At 43.5% G+C, this 18,896-nt stretch overlaps 1 protein-coding gene across 2 annotated transcripts in view; it reads left to right on the forward strand.

Annotated features, from left to right (window-relative positions):
* The window catches only part of pid1 (phosphotyrosine interaction domain containing 1), a 139,689-nt gene that overhangs the window by 62,330 nt on the left and 58,463 nt on the right, over window positions 1-18,896 (forward strand). For both annotated transcript variants that reach the window (XM_072571952.1, XM_072571953.1), the window contains exon 2: window positions 3,427-3,573. In XM_072571952.1, coding sequence (XP_072428053.1) covers window positions 3,427-3,573 — 147 coding nt within the window. The remainder of the gene's footprint in view (window positions 1-3,426; window positions 3,574-18,896) is intronic.

Genomic DNA, 18,896 nt, shown 5'->3' on the forward strand with positions numbered 1-18,896 from the left:
GGCCATGATGACTTTTGTTGTAAAAACCCATCTGATTCACTAGAAAAATGATCAGCTGTCATTTCTGGTTAGCTGACCTTTAACTCCAATCAGAAACAATTCCCCCTTAACTGTGACATTCAGCAAACCCCTTGGGTCATTGTCAAATTGAAATGGGGAGGAAATGTTGACGTTGCCAAGGTTGCTCATGTAATAAATAGAGCAGGAGGAGGCCATTCAGCCCTTCAAGCCTGCTACACCGTTCAATATGATCGCGGCTGGTCATCCAACTTTGTTTTTTTTCTCATGTGTTGGACTGTGACTTTAAGGATGTGAGTTGAGAGTGTGGTGCTGGAAAAGCACAGCAGGTCAGGCAGCATACAAGGAGCAGGAGGAACGATGTTTCGGGCATTATCCCTTCATCAGGAATAAGTTTAAGAATATACCTACTTGTGAAAAGCATTGAAATTTCGGTCTTCATCAAGATTTTTGATTTCACTTGGAAATAGGGTAAGGTTAAGACTGTGTTGTAGTCACATATGTTCCAAGACCTACAACAAACTGGATATTTGGGTAGTTTATTGTCTTGTTATTGAGCAGGAGGATGAATGTTTGCCAACGTTGGTGTTGGCTCAGTGATATCAGCGATAGTCCAAACGAATGAATTTGCCGTTGAGGTTTTAAACAGTCTTGGCTCTTATTCCCGTTTCCTTCCCACAGTGATGTAGGATCAGAATCTTAATCTGCTTTTAACAGAGGGACCTCTGCTTTATGTGCCAGTGAATAGACTCAGTGGTTCGAGACTGTTACGCAGTGAAGTCTCAGAACTAGAAAATGCAGCCACAGACTAATGGAAAATGTGAGGATCTCAATACAAAACCTTAGTCTGAGGTCCTGGATTACCAGCCCAGAGATATTGCCAGTACCTCCCAGTAAAGCCTCATGAAAGAGAGCAGCCATTCTGAATGGAATCCCCTCCCTAAACAACACCTCCACCTTCCATCCAGCCTTTTAAAGCTCCCTTTAAAAGGGATCTCTGACCAAGCTTTTCGACACCGTCCCTAACATTATTACGATCCCATGAAGCATCTTGTGACACTCTAAAGGATGCAGTTTAAACACAATTTGTAGATATTGGTTCATAATAAAAACTGAAAATGTGTTGCTGATGCCCGAAACGTCGATTCTCCTGTTCCTTGGATGCTGCCCGACCTGCTGCGCTTTTCCAGCAACACATTTTCAGCTCTGATCTCCAGCATCTGCAGTCCTCACTTTCTCCTCAGAATAAAAACTGCATTCCCTGAAATCCTGTTCCAAAGCGTTCCAATACAATTTTGTCAACGGCTCATTAATTTCGATTTAAATCAATATACAAATTGGATAAAATAATCAGGAAAATTAGGATTGCAATCCCTCACTCTGACACGTCACATTTGGCACAGGCCCAAGGGAGAATAAAGCCTTTTCTCGCTGCAGTTCTCCAGAAATGTACCTCAACCATAAAAGTTCAGACAATTTCCCCTCCCCCAATCTTTGTTAGCGTAACATCCCAATTTCACACCTCAACCACTGTTGACTTTGTCTCTAAGTGAGATGAATATGTTATTGCATCAGTCATGAGCAGTGGGAAGCTTACATAACATGCTCCTAGGAACTAGGTGAAGAATATTTCTGTATTATTAATGGAGGATCTTACAGCCCATTGGATTGGCTACTTTCATATCTATGCCCTGTAGGATTGTCCTGTAAACCCACTAAAGGTGCCCAAGCTATTATTACATTCTTTGTGGTGATGTTTCTTCCAGTTCCAACTTGCCAGTAATAGGTCTACCTCATTCCCAGTTTTTCAGAACGGAAAGTGAGCTGTTTTCAGTTATTCGGGATTTTTCTTTCATCTCAGAAAGACAACATGGAAAGATCTTTAGAAGAGTTTGCCAGAACTTGTACCAGATAGTATAGACTTGATGGGCTGAAGGGCCTCATCTGTACTGTGTGATTATGATTGAGACACTCATTGAGCATTTCTAATGTGGACATTAAAGAACTTGCTGGGGTTTTAAATCTTTGTCATTCTGTGCTGGATTGCTGGTTTACAAATATTGCTCCTTGTGAAATGCACTAAAACTTTGGTCTTTTATCAAGATTTTTGATTTCACTTAGAGAATAAAGTAGGATTAAGGCTGTGCTTTGTCCCTCTTTTTGTTTTAATGGTATTCTTTCTTTCAACATAAACAGACATTGTTCAGTACAACTCATTTCAAAGTATGACGGGGAAATGTAATACTTAATAGAATTAAAATCCTTTGGAATTGAAAATGATCTAAGATCTAATAAAAACCTGCAGGGCAGGCAAAATGAAACCATTCAAATTTACAAGTGTCCATATATGTCCTTGTATATTGATCCAAGCCTCATAAAGGACTTTAAAATCCATCCAGTGTGTGAACTATGTTGCCCCATCGAGTGTTAGGATACAGCTCACAAAACTGTATTTCATAAGATGTGGCTTCCAGCTGGAAGTGAATGTTGCTAATCGAATATTCAACGGTTCCTAGGTCAGAACTTAAGGGAATTCATCTGCAGTACGCAACTCAGTCCATAATTGCCTGCACGCTAACAACCAAATAATGGGGACACAGAGAAACGTCCTTCTGCAATGCGTTCAGCTGAGGGCAGGCAATGGCCAAGTAGCAGTATCACTGGCCCTATTAATCCAGGAAACTCTGCTGATGAGCTGGGGACCCAGATTCAAATCCCAGTTTGGCAGATGATTGCATCTGAATTCATCAAATGTCTGGAATTGACAGTCTATTCATGACCATGAAGCCATTGCTGGAGGGAGAAAGCTGTCCATTAGGGAAGGACACTGGGGGCCAAGATAGGACCCCAGATCCACAGAAATGTGTTCAACTGCCCTTTCAAATGGCTTTGCACGCTACTCTGTTGTACCAATTGTTATAAAATCTCAAACCAGGATAGGTCGGAAGACGGTAGAAGTTTTATTAGCCCTTTCAGTGAACTCTTCATTATTGTATTTCTAATGTTTGCTGTCCAAATTATCCATCAGCTGCACAAAGTTTTTAAGCAAGACTTTTCCCATTGCACAATGTTTACAGTTACATTTCATTTGTTATTGCTAATGAAAACAATTTTTTTCTGAAATATTTCACTGCTCCTCATTCCAACATTGATGCACCATTGGCTCAAGGGCAAGTGATTTTCCAACTACCCATGCCATTGTCGTGCATTAACTGTTGCTCTTATTTTGACATGCACAAAAACCTGAGGTCTTGATCTGCTGATTGGTTTACTTTTTTTGATAATTGTTGAAAAGAACTCCTCTTATAATCTTGCCGTAAGGATCCTCTTACTAAAGGGAATCCCGATGTTGTTTAAAACAGTGAATGATAATTCAAAAATCACTCATTCATTCTTTTTGCATTCCAGCACTTTCAGACCATGCTGAAAACAAAGCTGAATGTTCTGACCCTTCGGAAAGAGCCCTTACCGACAGTCATCTTTCATGAACCTGAAGCTATCGAATTGTCCCCCACAGCTCCTCCAAAGAATGGCTCTTTTTATACAGAGCGCAAGGTTGGTTCTAACTCTGAGTGATATGGGGTCATGCTGATGCTGCTACGTTTAGAGTAACAATGTGCCATTTATTACTGACAATATTTCACAGGCTGAGTCTGGAATATGCTTGTTTTTATTCCTTAACCTCAGTGTAGCGTTTACTGTCTGAACAGAGTGCCAGTGTCCATCCCACACAACTGGTCTCTTCAGAGCACACCCACCGGTAAATGGTTGTCGAGTCTTTAGACGTTACCTCAGACCTACACCTAGAGTTATTTGGCTTCTACAATAGTGTACTTCCCGGTAGGTTTCAGTTTCCAGAGAAAGTGAGTGTGATCAGAGAGCCAGCAGGTAAATATGAGGATGGGAAATGTTTAGGGAATAAGCAAGCACCTTATCCTTTATCTCTGTCAGTTTTGTGAAAATCCATGATAAATATTGAAAAATAAATAAATTGCTTTCTCCCATCAATTGTAAGAATTGCAGTTGAAATATAATTCAGCAGAAACCCTTTATCCTCAGAGTCGAAGAGGGAGATTATGTCAGTCACAAATTCTCCGTTTTGGTGTCAACAAAGTGGGAGAGTACAGCTGCGCTGCTTTAATTAAAAACACACCAAACTTTTTCATTTCATTCACAGGAAACTGGGTCCAGCATTTATTGCCTGTCCCTAGTTGCCCCTCGAGAGGCTGAGGGGTGATTTAATAGCTGAGCACTTAGAAAACAGGGACAGGATTGGACAGAGTTAGCATGGACTTACAAAGGGGGAATCATTCTTAAACCACTGCAGTCCACCTGCTGTAGGGTAGACCCACAATGCACTTTAGAGAGCGGATTGGAGAATTTTGACCCAGTGACAGCTACAGTTTTAATCTGTGTTCTGTAATCATTTTTACAATGGTTGACAATGGAAATTTGGGATAGAATTTGATCCAAGGAAGGGACATGCAAATTGGCAAAAATAAACCTGTGGATTGGGGGCAAGTTAGATTTCCTCAAAAAAGGGGATAATTAAGAGGGGGAAGTATTGTGTAAGCTTGTAGGGAAACCTATAAATTGATTGTAAAAGCTTCTGTAGGTGTGTGAAGAGTAAGTTTCCATGGATTGGAGGGTGGCTAATCTTTATTTAAAGAGCAGTTGGAAAAAAACTTGGGAATTATAGACCATTTGGGCCGGACCATATGTTGAGGAAAGTGTTAAAGTCCAATATAAAAGATTTAATAGCTGAGCACTTAGAAAACAGGGACAGGATTGGACAGAGTTAGCATGGACTTACAAAGGGGGAATCATTCTTGACAAATCTATAGGAGTCTTTTGAGGGTGTAAATAATAGAGTTGATCGGGGGAGCCAGTGGTTGTGGTTAATTTGTACTTTCAGAAGGTTTTCCATGTAAGAGATTAGTGTGTAAAATTATAGAGAATGGGATTGAGAGTAGCAAACTACATGGACAGGGAACTGGTAGGCAGACTGGAGCCAAAGAGTAGGGATAAGCATGTGTTTTTCTGAGTGCCAGGTAGTGACTAATGGGGTACCACAAGGATCAGAATTTGGGCCCAGCTATTCACAATGTATAGTAATGATAATGAGGCAGGAACTCATTATAATATCTCCAGGTTTGAGAGTGACTCAAAGCTAGGTGGGACTACAAGGAGAATGCAGCGTTACTTTGATGTGATTTGGACAAGCTGAGTGACTGGGCAAATCCATGGCAGATGCAGTATAATGTGGATAAATGTGAAGTTATCCACTTAGGTAGCAAAAACAGGAAGGCAGATTATTATCTGAACGATGATAGATTGGGAAAGGGCAAGGTGCAACAAGACTTGGTGTCCTTGTACACCAGTCGCTGGAAGTAAGCTTTGCAGGGGTTTGTACCTTTGGTCTCCTTATCCGAGGAAGGATGTTCTGGTGATCGAGGGAGTGCAGTGAAGGTTTACCACATGGATTCTGGGATGGCAGGATGGATGTATGAGAAGATGCTGTAGCTTAGAAAAATTAAGGGAGATTTCACAGAAACCTATAAAACTCTAACAGAGCTAGATAGGATAAACACAGCAAGGATGTTCTTGATGACTGGGGAGTCCAGAGCCAGCCGGTGGTGCGTGTATGGAATGAACTGCTAGAGGAAGTGGTGGAGGCTGGTACAATTACAGCACTTAAAAGGCATCTGGGTGGGTATATGAATAGGAAGGGTTGAAAGTGTAATGCTGGCAAATGGAATAGATTAGGATATCTGGTCGGCATGGACAAGTTGGACCAAAGGGTCTGTTTCTGTGCTATATGACTGTAAGTCGGGAGAATTGGGTAGTTCATTTTAATATCCACATCCTGTGCTATGATTGGGTGGGAGCACAAAAGGTATGAGGAGAGGGTGAGGTCAGCTCCTGTGGAATGTAATCAACATGGAGAGTGAATACAAAAGTAAACTCCTGCAGAAACCAGAGACCTGAACCACTAATATAAACAGCTGGATGTACTCAGCAAATGTGGAGAGAGAAACTTCATGTCAATGCCCTGCTATCAGAAATAATGCAATAATAGAGCTGTATTTTCATATTGCATTAAGAAATCCTTATAGCACATGGCTCAGTGGTTAGCACTGCTGCCTCGTAGTACCAGGGTCTCAGGTTCAATCCCAGCCTTGGGTGACTGTCTGTGTGGAATTTGCACGTTGTCTGTGTGGGTTTACTCCAGCAATCCAAAGATGTGCAAGCCAGATGAATTGGCCATAGTGTTAGGTGCCTTAGTCGGAGGGAAATTGGTCTGGGTAGGGGGTTACACTTCAGAGGGTTGGTGTGGACTTGTTGGGCCGAAGGGCCTGTTTCCACACTGTAGGGAATCTAATTTATTAAGAAATCCTTGTTATATGCTCTGAAAAAGTTTATCAATATGAAATATATTCATGTATCTACTAGAGACCAAGAATAGTTTCTTAAACCCAATGACATGTTAGTGATAGACTGAGATTAACTCCCTGTTTCTTATTTGAATGAAGTGTCTGGTGGGTCATGCAAGAGAATCTGTTACACCATAATAAGGTGAAGTAGCCATAGTCTCACTGGACCGCTCCCCCAGGGGAGAGAACCAGTGATGGTTTAACTTGAGGCTCAGTGTGCCTCTGGCAAAGGGAGTCCTTTGTGATCTGCTCAGCTCTGGTGGGAATGGAACCCATGCTGTTGGCATTCACCCTGCTGTATAAACGAGCTATGCAGTCAACTGAGCTAACCAACTGCCCCAAGACTGTGCCAGCATACTAGTTACTTTGGGGATGGGTTAGGTGGAAAATACAAGTTGCAGAGGTAAAGCTGGAGCTGTTAGGAGAGATTAGACAAACTTGGTTTGCTTTCTCTTGAGGGGCAACCTGGTAGACATGTACAAAATTATGAAAGGCACAGATAGAATGGATGGTCAGTCCTTTTCCCAGGGTAGAAATGTCAATTACTAGGGGACTAGGGTTAAGGTAAAAGGGAGTAAGTTCAAAGGAGGGGTGAGAGGCAAGTTATTTTTTACACAGTGAATACATAGAACATAGAAAAATACAGCACAGAACAGGCCCTTCGGCCCACGATGTTGTGCTGAGGGTTAATCCTAATGTAAAATAAAATAGCCTAACCTACACACCCCTCAACTCGCTGCTGTCCATGTGCATGTCCAGCAGGGGGCAGTAAGTGTCTGGAATGTGCTGCCAGAGGAGCTGGATATAGTAGTAATGTTTAAGAGGCATCTTGACAGACACATGAGTAGAAAAGTGTGGTGCTGGAAAAACACAGCAGGCCAGGCAGCCTCCGAGGAGCAGGAGAATCGACGCTTCGGGCATAAGCCCTTCTTCAAGCTTTTGCCTGAAACGTTGATTCTCCTGCTCCTCGGAGGCTGCCTGGCCTGCTGTGTTTTTCCAGCACCACATTTTTCAACTCTGGTACTCCAGCATCTGCAGTCCTCACTTTCTCCTAGACACATGAGTAGGCAGAGAATAGAGGGATATGGACCACGTAGGGGCAAAAAGATTCGGTTTAGAAGGGCAACATGTGACAGCACAGTCTTGGTGGGCCGAAGGGCCTGTTCTGTGCTGATTTGTTCTTTGTTCAACAGCAGTTGCTTCCAGTACATCAGATTTATATTGTAAATTCAAATATGGTCATGATTAGAGAGTTAGACCTCTGCTAAGATGAAGAACGCTGGGATTTTGCAATTAGCCTTTAAGTATGTTTTAATGTATTTTACATTCTTCTGATTTTTTAAAAATTTGTTTCATTCCAACAAGCTAAAAGCTGTGGACAGGCAACTTGTTTAAAAAAAAATAGAGCAATTGGCCCAGTCCTGTGACAGCTTTGGCCAGAAAAGCTGCTGTTCATGGAAAAAGCAGAAACCCTGTTGACCCTTACCTGACTCAGAAAGTTATTGCAATAGGACACTTTGATTCTATTGCCTGGTCGATGACCCCAGTTGAAATTTCGCTGACTCGACTTTTTTTCAGATGGGCAGCCTAACCCCGGCGAACACCTTTAAATGTAAAATATTTGCACAAACCAAATGAACCACAAAAGGCCACCCAATTCAAACAAGAAAAGTCCGAAAGTGCAGTGATAGGGGAGGTAAGGGCCCAGTGGTATTATCGCTGGGCTGTTAATCCAGAGACCCAGGTAATGCTCCAGTGACCTGGGTTCAAATCCCACCACAGCAGATGGTAGAATTTGAATTCAAATTCAATAATAACCTGGAACTCAGAGTATAATGATGAACACAAATCCATTGCTGCTTGTTGGAAAACCCCATCTGGTTCACCGTTGTCTTTTAGGGAAAGAAACTGCCATCCATACCTGATCTGGCCTACATGTGACTCCAGATCCACAGCAATGTGGTTGACTCTTCAATATCCTCTGGGCAATTAGGGATGGGCAATGGAGCCAGTAGCTTAGCTTGATTGGTGATGCCAACAGCAAGGGTTCAATTCCCGCACCAGCTGAGCTTATCGAGAAGGATTCTCCTTCTCAACCTCTTCCCCTTGCCTGAGGTGTGGTCACTCACTAGCAGTCGACTCTGACGAATGAGAGAGCAGCTGTATTTACCTATAGGGTTACTCACCTCTTGCTGACTAAGGTATTATTGAGCTGAGTGGTCCTTATCGGTGTGGACTGATCCCATGATCCACAGCGAGGTACTACCTTGTGGTTTCCAACTGCGTGAACGGCGCACTGTTTGAAACCAGGGACTGAGTGAGATGTGTGCGAGGACAGAATAATGTTTATGGGGATTTCACAATCTCAAAATGTGTTCCTCATGAAGTCTTACCACAATTATTCAAAGTCTGCACCCAAGAGATATACAGTGTTTGCTGTTGAGAACGCTGGCTATCCTTCACCGAACGTTCTTCGCTGGATGAACTGCTGCTTATATTTTGGTCAATGCTTCAGTTGCACTCCCCGAGGGCTGGTCACATTGACATGTCACCGTCTCCTAAACTACCAACCTGTACCGTGCTTACCACCAATGTATCTCTGTCAATGATTACAACATCGTTCACTGAGCAGAGCAAGTGCCTCCTTAATTCCCTCTTTCCCACAGTAATTTATTCTTAGTTATGATTTGAGCTGCCCTTACGTCTCACATATAAGAACAGCCCCGTCAGCCTGTTCAATGAGATGGGTTTGTTTCTGCTTAACTGATCGGAATTACCTGTTCAACTGTTCCACTGCTACACAAACTCAGTTGACTCAGTTTTGACTGTGAGTAACTTCAAAATGTTGCCTGAACTCCCCAATGTCTTGTTAAGAGATAAGGGGGTTGGTAATCTGTCAGTAAGGCTTCCCTCTGGGAAACACAAGTCCCATTACTGGTGGGATCACTAAGATCCCAAAGTGTATTTCTTCAGGAATGACGTACAGGTTCAATGATTACAAAGGTCTGGTAATCGCTGTCCTTGGTGCGGGCCGTCCTCTGCTTCCTGCTGCTCATGTCATGGATATTCCTGAAAAATATCAGGAAAAAATTCCAGTGAATTGATCCAAGCACAGCTCCTAGCTCCTTGCTCCTTGCTACATGCAGCCTGGCTCAATCAGAACTCTCCGCTGAAATGCTCCACGTTAATTCCAACAGCCCAGCCAACTACAGCTCAGGGTTATACATATCGAACCACAACAGTTGACGCAAGAACACTTGTGTTCACCCACTTCAAATCAGATTGGAATTGTGTGAAAGCAGGGTGACCTCTTCTTCAACTCTCTGCCTGAAGTCAGGACTGACTCATGTCCCGGCAACGCCCACGTCCCGGAAACTCCCATCCCAGCAATCCCCATCCTGGCAACGCCCACACCCCGGCAACGCCCACGTCCCTGCAACGCCCACGTCCCGGAAACTCCCAGCCCAGCAATCCCCATCCCAGCAACGCCCACATCCTGGCAATGCCCACATACCAGCAATGCCCATCCCAGCAATCCCCATCCCGGCTTCAACATGGAACAGCTCATTAGCTGTCAGTGCAGAAGTAGGCTATTCGGCCCATTGAATCTGCTCTGCCATTTGAAAGGACCATGATTCATCTGATCATCTTCAACTCCATTTTCCTTTTTTTTTATTAATCCTGTAACCTTTGCCTCTACCCACTGCAGTTGATATGGAACTCCAAGCCCTTGATGTTGGCACCAATGGATCCACTTTATTGCCCAGCCAGTTGGCCTGCTCAGGGATATGAATTGCTAGCGAGGTTTGAGATGATTTGTAGCTCAGGTTGAGGTTCTGGAAGCAGGTTTGCTTGCTGAGCTGGAAGGTTCGTTTTCAGACATTTCGTCACCATACTAGGTAACTGTAACAAGAACTGTAAGAAACACTGCATTGGACAAATAGGCAGAAAACTAGCCACCAGGATACATGAACATCAACTAACCACCAAAAGACATGACCCTCTCTCACTAGTATCCTTATATACAGATGAGGAAGGACACCACATCGACTGGGACAACACATCCATCCTAGGACAAGCCAAACAGAGACACTCACGACAATTCCTAGAAGCATGGCATTCAAACCAGAACTCTATCAACAAACACATCAAGTTAGACCCCATCTACCACCCCCTGAGAAAGAGGACAGGAAATGACATCACCAACCCAAGGAAACACAAACACATAAATAGAAAGTGGGCTATGCTATGGCAACATGCAACTTGTCTCCTTGGTCTATGGATGGTGGTGGTTGAAGCTGGAATTTCCTTTCCAACACGGCTGAGCTAGGATCTCGCCTGCTCTTCCCATCTCCCATCGGCTTGTCATGGAGGGATTTACAAGTCGGAACTCCATCTGTTTGGCCGAGTAATGAACATCCCTTCCTTGGTTACTGACTCCTGGATTGGGGCTTGAATCCAGAGATTCTGGCTCAGAGGCAGGGACTCTACTGAGCACATCACATGATCTCTGCCAGGGCAACTCCCATTTGGAAAGTTAGCGATATTAAGTGAGTGGCCCCCATCAAATGCATTCCCCAACTCATCCCCATCAAATAGCTTGATGGAATGTAAGGGATAGATATGGAAGAAGGTAAAAAAAGATCATAATAGAAGGTGCAAGATACATGAGAGATTTGTGAATCATGTGGAGGTTACGCTGTGTTACAGATTGTTAAACTCTACAGCGATGTCTGCACCGACACAGAGATGTACAGCATGGAAACAGACCCTTCGGTCCAACTCGTCCATGCTGATCCAACCTCCCATTATGATCCAGATCTCCATTGTGTCAGCAGGAAGTATGGAAGTGGAGTAATATCTGAGGCCCTCTATTGGAAAATGAGTATATTTTTCATAAACAGGCAGGATGATAAAAGCAGATAATTATCATTCTTGGAACTACAAGGAACGTGTTACACAAGTTTATTAAGAATGATGATTATAAAGTTTAAATTAGATTCCCTACAGTGTGGAAACAGGCCCTTCAGCCCAACAAGTCCACACCGACTCTCCAAAGAGTAACCCACCCAGACCCATTTCCCTCTGACTAATCCACCTCACACTATGGACAATTTAGCTTGGCCAATTCACCTGACCAGCACAGCTTTGGACTGTGGGAGGAAACCGGAGCACCCGGAGGAAACTCACGCAGACACGGGGAGAATGTGCAAATTCCACACAGACAGTAGCCCAAGGCCGGAATCGTACCTGGGTCCCTGGCGCTGTGAGACACCATGTGGATGGTTCCATATTGGTGTCAAGAAATCTGAATTGGCAGCACCCATTAGCCTCAGGAACATAGAGCAGCAGTGAGCCATTTGGCCCCTCTATCCTGTCCCACCATTGTGGATCATGGCTGAGCTTGTGTACCAATACCACTTTCCTACACTATCCCCAAATCCTTTGATTTCATTAACATCTTGAAATCTATTGATCCCTGTCATGAACATCCTTCATAACTGAGCTTTGTAATCCCGTGGGTTAGAAAATGCCAAAGATCCGTCACCTTCTGAATGAAGGAATTCCTCCTTTAGCACAGTTTGATGTGACTTCCCCTTTCATTCTAGACTCACCAGACAATACAAACAGCCTTTGGAGTCCGACAAAGTCCCAGTAGGTTATAGACGTGAGGCTGGAGAAACACAACAGGTCAGACAGTATCCGAGGAGCAAGAGAGTCCCAGTCAGGACTGTGACGCTGACTCTCCTACCTCGTGGGTGCTCTCTGACCTGCTGTGCTTCTCCAGCTCCTCATCTACTGACTCTGGCTTCCAGCATCTACAGACCTTACTGTCTCCTAACCTATTAGCTAAGCTTAGAAAAAGGAGTTGCACATTTCAGACAGCGATGAGGAAGAATCTCTTCTCTGAGGGGATAGTGAATCTGTGGGATGCTCTATCACAGAGGGATAGCCCACCCTTGACAGCCCACTGTGATAGAGCACTCCACAGATTCACTCCCCTCTGAGAAAAGAAATTTCTCCTCGTCCCTGTCTTAACCGAGCAGCTCCTTATTCTGGAGTATATTCAGGGCTGAGAGAGAGGGATTTTTAATCAGTAAGGGAATCGAGAAAAGGCAGCAAAGTGGAATTGAGGGCTACCAGGTTACAGAGCAGTCTCAATGGGCTGAATGGCTTGCATTTGCCCCTATGTCTTACACCGTAGCAATGTCAGTGTGTGCAGGAAGTAGGTGATGTGATATACAGAGCAGGCACATACAGAGCTCCTTGATCTTGCAGGCCTAACAGTCCTAAGCTTTCAAGTGTTCTAAACTTTATAAAGAAGGTCATCGTTGCTGATGAAGAATGTTGAGAAACACTTAAATCAAACCACAAGAGAGCTCAAAGTGGTTTTCCTGAGACATACCATTTGAGCTCGTCAAACTATAATTCACTTTCTATCAGCTACTGCTTGTTAGCTTATCTTAAATACATGCCTCATCCGACTATCCGACCAAAGGAGCTCTGCATATGTTTCCGTTTGTCTAGACCTATGGATAATCTGTTTAAGGAGATTCACTCGCTCCCACAGGAACTGAATTCCTTTGTGCATGGTCTGATACGTTACCCTCTAATGTCAATTTTCCTGAAAATGCAAATACTTTGAAACTATTCTGCCTTATTTATATGTTTCGGCCACTTTAAACCTAAATTGCTTTTGTGATTCGGTCTCTGTCATAGCACAAGGACAGTAAGATGGTTGTATAGTCTGACTGTAACAATGCTGACCATTTTCTGTCAAAGATATTTTCTAATTAATCTGGGCCCAGATGGTATAACACACCTTTGGAGCAGCTGGGACTTGAGCCCAGGCCTCCTGGCTCAAAGGTATGGATGCTACCACTGCACTGGGGATTATTGCTGGATTGTTCATGCCCTAGGATTCCGTATTCGAATCCTGCCACGGCAGATGATGGAGTGTGTATTCAATAAGAATCTGGAATTAAGAGTCTAATGATGACCATAGATCTATTGCCAATTGTTGGGAAAGACCCTTAATGTCCTTTAGGGAAGGAAACTGCCATCCTTACCTGGTCTGACCTACATGTGACTCCACACCACAGCAATGGAGTTGACTTTTCAATGTCCTCTGGGAAATTAGGGATGGGTAATAAGTGCTGTTAAGCCAGTGACACCCTCATCCTGTGAATGAATAAAGGTAAGAAAAGCACACAGGCTCTCATTTCTGTCTAATATGTACATTTCCGGTTGAAATCAGCTTTAACGTCTACCTTAGTTTCTCAAGCCCCTACCCATGTGCCTGCTGAGTATTGCAAATATCTACAGTAATTATCATTATTGAAACAAACCTCAAAATCCATCAATAACCTCTTTGAAATAGCTACTGAACACACTTTTAGGTTTGTAATGGTGGTGCACCTTCTAAGTCGACAGCATGCCCTGTGGTAATGTGCTCCATGGCAACTGTCTGCAGATTGGGATGGTTTGTCATTTCAATTTCAGAGAAAACACGATGTAATGAGAACTAGAGGTGTGTGTTAGCTTGCTCGAAATGTAACCAATTTATCAACCTTAATTTCATAATCTTCCATGGCTACAATTTCTAGGTGGCTAGCCCAGATCCATGGTTCATTCCCTGCAATTATAAAAGACACGGAATTCTTTATATGTCCATCAGCAAAATATAATAATCTATGAAGCAAAATATCTTGTTGGATTCCATCTACTGAGTGCACTGCTTTGCAAAATGAAATCAAAGAACTGCAGATGTTGGAAATCAGAAAGAAAAACAGAAATTGTTGCAAGGTTTCAGCCGGTCTGGCTACATCTGTGGAGTTAACGTTTCGTGTCCAATGACCCTCTTTCAGAACTTTGTTTGGTTTATTTCTGAACCTGCACTTCAGTCCCACATTCTGAAGGTTTTCAGGGGTTTTCAGATACACATACCTTATTTGTAAAATCTTGAATTTGTGAATTCTTCATTTATAACGACGGGGTCCTCAGATGGGTGTGACCCAACAAGGTGCATCAAGCTGTAGTTATGAATCAAGCACAATGTACTCAGCTATAATTTATAAATACTTAACTAAAGCCCAGTAAAGACAGTACACTTTTTTTATCCCCTTCACGGCCAGGGTTGCCTGCACCTAGTGATGCCTTCATTGCCAATTCTTATTCCTAACTCAGAGGGTGTTCTGTTTCTTCACAAGGAATGTTTTAAATGAACTGTTTCCATATTAGAGTGTTTTCCAAATTAGAGTGTTTGGGAGTTGCCACCCCTTTGTAATAGGAGTCCTGCAGCCTGAACAAAGGCCTATCAATAGTGTTCAGGCTGTTGAAGCTAACTTTTCATTGTGACACTCCTTTTAGATACATTAAGTTGTATAATCCATCCTTATATCGAAAATGTCGTATAAACCATGATCCCGACATCCCCGGGAATATTAAGCGATTAGGAACAAATCTTTCTCATTTCATATAGAGTCATAGAGATATACAGCACAGAAACAGACCCTTCAGTCCAACCTGTCCATGCCAACCGGATATCCCAACCCAATCTAGTCCCACCTGCCAGCACCCGGCCCATATCCCTCCAAACCCTTCCTATTCATATACCCATCCAAATGCCTTTTTAATGTTGTAATTGTACCAGCCTCCACCACTTCCTCTGGCAGCTCATTCCATACACGCACCACCCTCTGACTCAAAAGGTTGCCCCTTAGGTCTCTTTTATATCTTTCCCCTCTCACCCACTGACACCTCAGTCACCTGCCCTGCCTTATTTCCCAAGAGTAGGTCAAGTTTTGTACCTTCTCTAGTAGGTACATCCACATACTGAATCAGAAATTTGTCTTGTACACACTTAACAAATTCCTCTCCATCTAAACCTTTAACACTATGGCAGTCCCAGGAAATGTTTGGAAAGTTAAAATCCCCTACCATAACCACCCTATTATTCTTACAGATAGCTGAGATCTCCTTACAAGTTTGTTTCTCAATTTCCCTCTGACTATTCGAGGGTCTATAATACAATCCCAATAAGGTGATCATCCCTTTCTTATTTCTCAGTTCCACCCAAATAACTTCCCTGGATGTATTCCCACGAATATCCTCCCTCAGCACAGCTGTAATGCTATCCCTTATCAAAAATGCCACTCCTCCTCCTCCCTTGCCTCCCTTTCTGTCCTTCCTGTAGCATTTGTATCCTGGAACATTATCATGCAGTCCTTTACAAATATAGACTTCTTTTTCTAGTTTTATTTATTTGACAAAGTCAAAGTTATAGAGTACTAGAGATCTGAGCAGAGAAAAAGGCCCTTCGGCCCATTGAGTCTGCACTGGTCAAGTCAACCACCTAACTCTTCTGGTGCCATTCCCAGCCTTGGGTATGCCTGGCATTGCAAGGGCACATCTAAATACTTCTTCAATGCCATGAAGGGTTCTGCCTTGACTACCTTTAAGGGCAGTGAGCTCTAGATACTCTGGGTGCAAAAGTTATTTTCTTCACATCTCCTCCCCTTCCCCCGACCCTTACCTTAAATCTACACCCCCCAAGTCATTCATCCCTCTATCAAGGGGAAATGTTTCTTCCTGTCCACTTCTCCAGTGCTATCACGTCCCTCCTATAATGTGGATTCCAGACCTGCACACAGTACTCCAGCTGTGGCCCCACCAACATTTTATACTGTTCCTGTTTCAGCATCACCTCCCTGCTCTTAAACTCAGTGCTTTGACTCATAAAGGCAAGTATCTTATTCATTTTATCTCTCTGTTACACTACCTTAAGAGACTGATGGACATGTACACCCTTGGTAAAAACAATGACTGCAGATGCTGAAAACCAAATACTGGATTAGTGGTGCTGGAAGAGCACAGCAGTTCAGGCAGCATCCAACGCGAAATCGGCATTTCGGGCAAAAGCCCTTCATCAGGAATAAAGGCAGTGAGCCTGAAGCGTGGAGAGATAAGCTAGAGGAGGGTGGGGGTGGGGACAGAGTAGCATAAAGTACAATGGGTGAGTGGGGGAGGACATCCTTGGTGCTTCTCAGGGTCCTATCATTTGTCATGTATTCCCTTGCCTCGTTTGTCCTGTATCACTTCACAAGTCAGTTAGGAAACTAAACTTTTTCAGAATAATGAATCTTGTTTAAAGATAGGTGCCATAATCAGTTGTAGATCCTAAGCTCAAAGGCTTTGGTTATTTATTTAAAGCTAACAAGCAAACGTTAAGTTGTGCTGAGTGTAATGAAAACTGACACAATGTGTTAACCCAAATCTTTATCACCTTTTACTCCAGTCTTCCAACTGGATGAAAATCAAACCATACTGTTCGAAAAGGTAGCTGAGGCCAAATCCTAACATGTTATTTCAGACCAACATGGCCCTGCAAAAACAAATGTAATAGCAAAACGATACAATTCCGAACATGAACAGAGCTACTTCTGCGTATTCTCTTTTCCTTGTACTGTAGCTGCTGCTTTTATTCCCACCTCCAGTGCCTCCCAGACTCATCCATTCAAAACCATAGAATCTTACAGTACAGAAGGAGGCCATTCAACCCATCGTGTCTGTGCTGGCTCCCCAGAGAGTTACCCAGCCAGTCCCATTCTCCAGCCCTATCTCTGAAGCTAAATTCATCCCATTCAAATACATATGCAGCTCTCTTTTGAAGCCTTCTATGGAATCTGCCTCCAACTCTCTCCCAGGCAGCGCCTTCCAACTCCGATCAGCAAAGATGTTTCTCCTCATCTCTCTGCTAGCTCTCTAACAAAAATCTTGAAATTGTGACCCCCCCCCTAGTTACTGACATACCAACTAATGGCAACAGAATTGGCTTCTTTACTCTGTTAAAATTGTTCATAATTCTGACCATTGCAATAAGGTCACCTCTTAATCTTCTCTGCTCCAAGGAGAATAAGCCCAATTTCTCTGACTTTTCCCTCGTATCTAAAATCCCTCATTCCTGGTAGCATACTGGTAAAATCTCCTTTGCACTCTGTCCGGGGCTTTACCATCCTTCCTTAAATAGGGTGCCCAGAACACAGTATCCCAGATCTGATGTTGGATTAGATTAGATTAGATTACTTACAGTGTGGAAACAGGCCCTTCGGCCCAACAAGTCCACACCGCCCCGCCGAAGCGTATACCACCCAGACCCCTACATCTACCCCTTACCTAACACTACGGGCAATTTAGCATGGCCAATTCACCTGACCTGCACATCTTTGGACTGTGGGAGGAAACCGGAGCACCCGGAGGAAACCCACGCAGACACGGGGAGAATGTGCAAACTCCACACAGTCGCCTGAGGCGGGAATTGAACCCAGGTCTCTGGCACTGTGAGGCAGCAGTGCTAACCACTGTGCCACCGTACCGCCCAAGGATGTACTTCCTCGCTTATATACTCTCTGCCTCTATATATACATACCTGAGGATTCTATAAGCCTTTGTAACAGCTGTTTCAACTTGCCTGGTCACCTTCAGAGATTTATGCACTTGAACCCAGAGATCCCTCTGCTCCTGTACTCCCCTCAAAGTTCTGAGGAAGGGTCACTGGATCCAAAATGTTAACTCTGATTTCTCTTCACAGATGCTGCTATGCCAGCTGAGATTTTCTAGCAACTTGTGTTTTAGTTTCTGTACCATCGTGCCTGCATTGTTTTTCCATGTTACTTCTAACCAAATACATTAGTTCGCATTTCTCTGCACTGAAATTCATTCGCCAGGTGCCCACCCATTTGGCCAACATGTTAATGTCCTTCTGAAATTGCTCTGCATCATCCTCACAATTCACTACTCTCCCTAGCTTAGTATCCTCTGCAAATGTCGATATTTGCCCTCAATATCCCCCTCAGAATTGCTTATATAAATCAGAAAAAGCAAGAGTCCCAACACTGATCCCTGGGGAATACCACTTTCAAATTGTCTCCAATCTGAGAAGTGTCCATCTATACCTACCCTAGGTTTCCGATCTTTTACCACCTTCTCATCCATGCTTCCTAAGACCCTTCAATCCCAAGCCTTTCTAATTTGCTAACCAACCTGCCCATGTGACACTGTGAGAAATGCTTTCTGAAAGTCCAAATACACAGCATCCATAGCAGTACCCTCATCCACTGACTCTGTCACCACTTCAAAGAACTCAATTTGGTTTGTCAGACATGATCAGCCCTTGACAAAGCCATGTTGACTGTAACATTTCTCAAAGTGTATGTTTATCTTATCCTGTATTATGGCCTCCATCGGTTTTCCCCACTAGTGACATCATTCCTGGGTTATCCTTTGCCCCTTAGTGAAACAACAGCATCGCATTTACAATCCTCCAGTGCCCTAGGACTAATCCTGTATTCAGGCCACATGAGGAATATTGTGTACAGTTCTGGTCGCCGTACGACCGGAAGGACGTGAATGCTTTTAGAGAAGCTGCAGAGGAGGTTTACCAGG

Source organism: Chiloscyllium punctatum, chromosome 6, assembly GCF_047496795.1.
Source record: "Chiloscyllium punctatum isolate Juve2018m chromosome 6, sChiPun1.3, whole genome shotgun sequence".
In the NCBI taxonomy this organism is placed as follows: domain Eukaryota; kingdom Metazoa; phylum Chordata; class Chondrichthyes; order Orectolobiformes; family Hemiscylliidae; genus Chiloscyllium; species Chiloscyllium punctatum.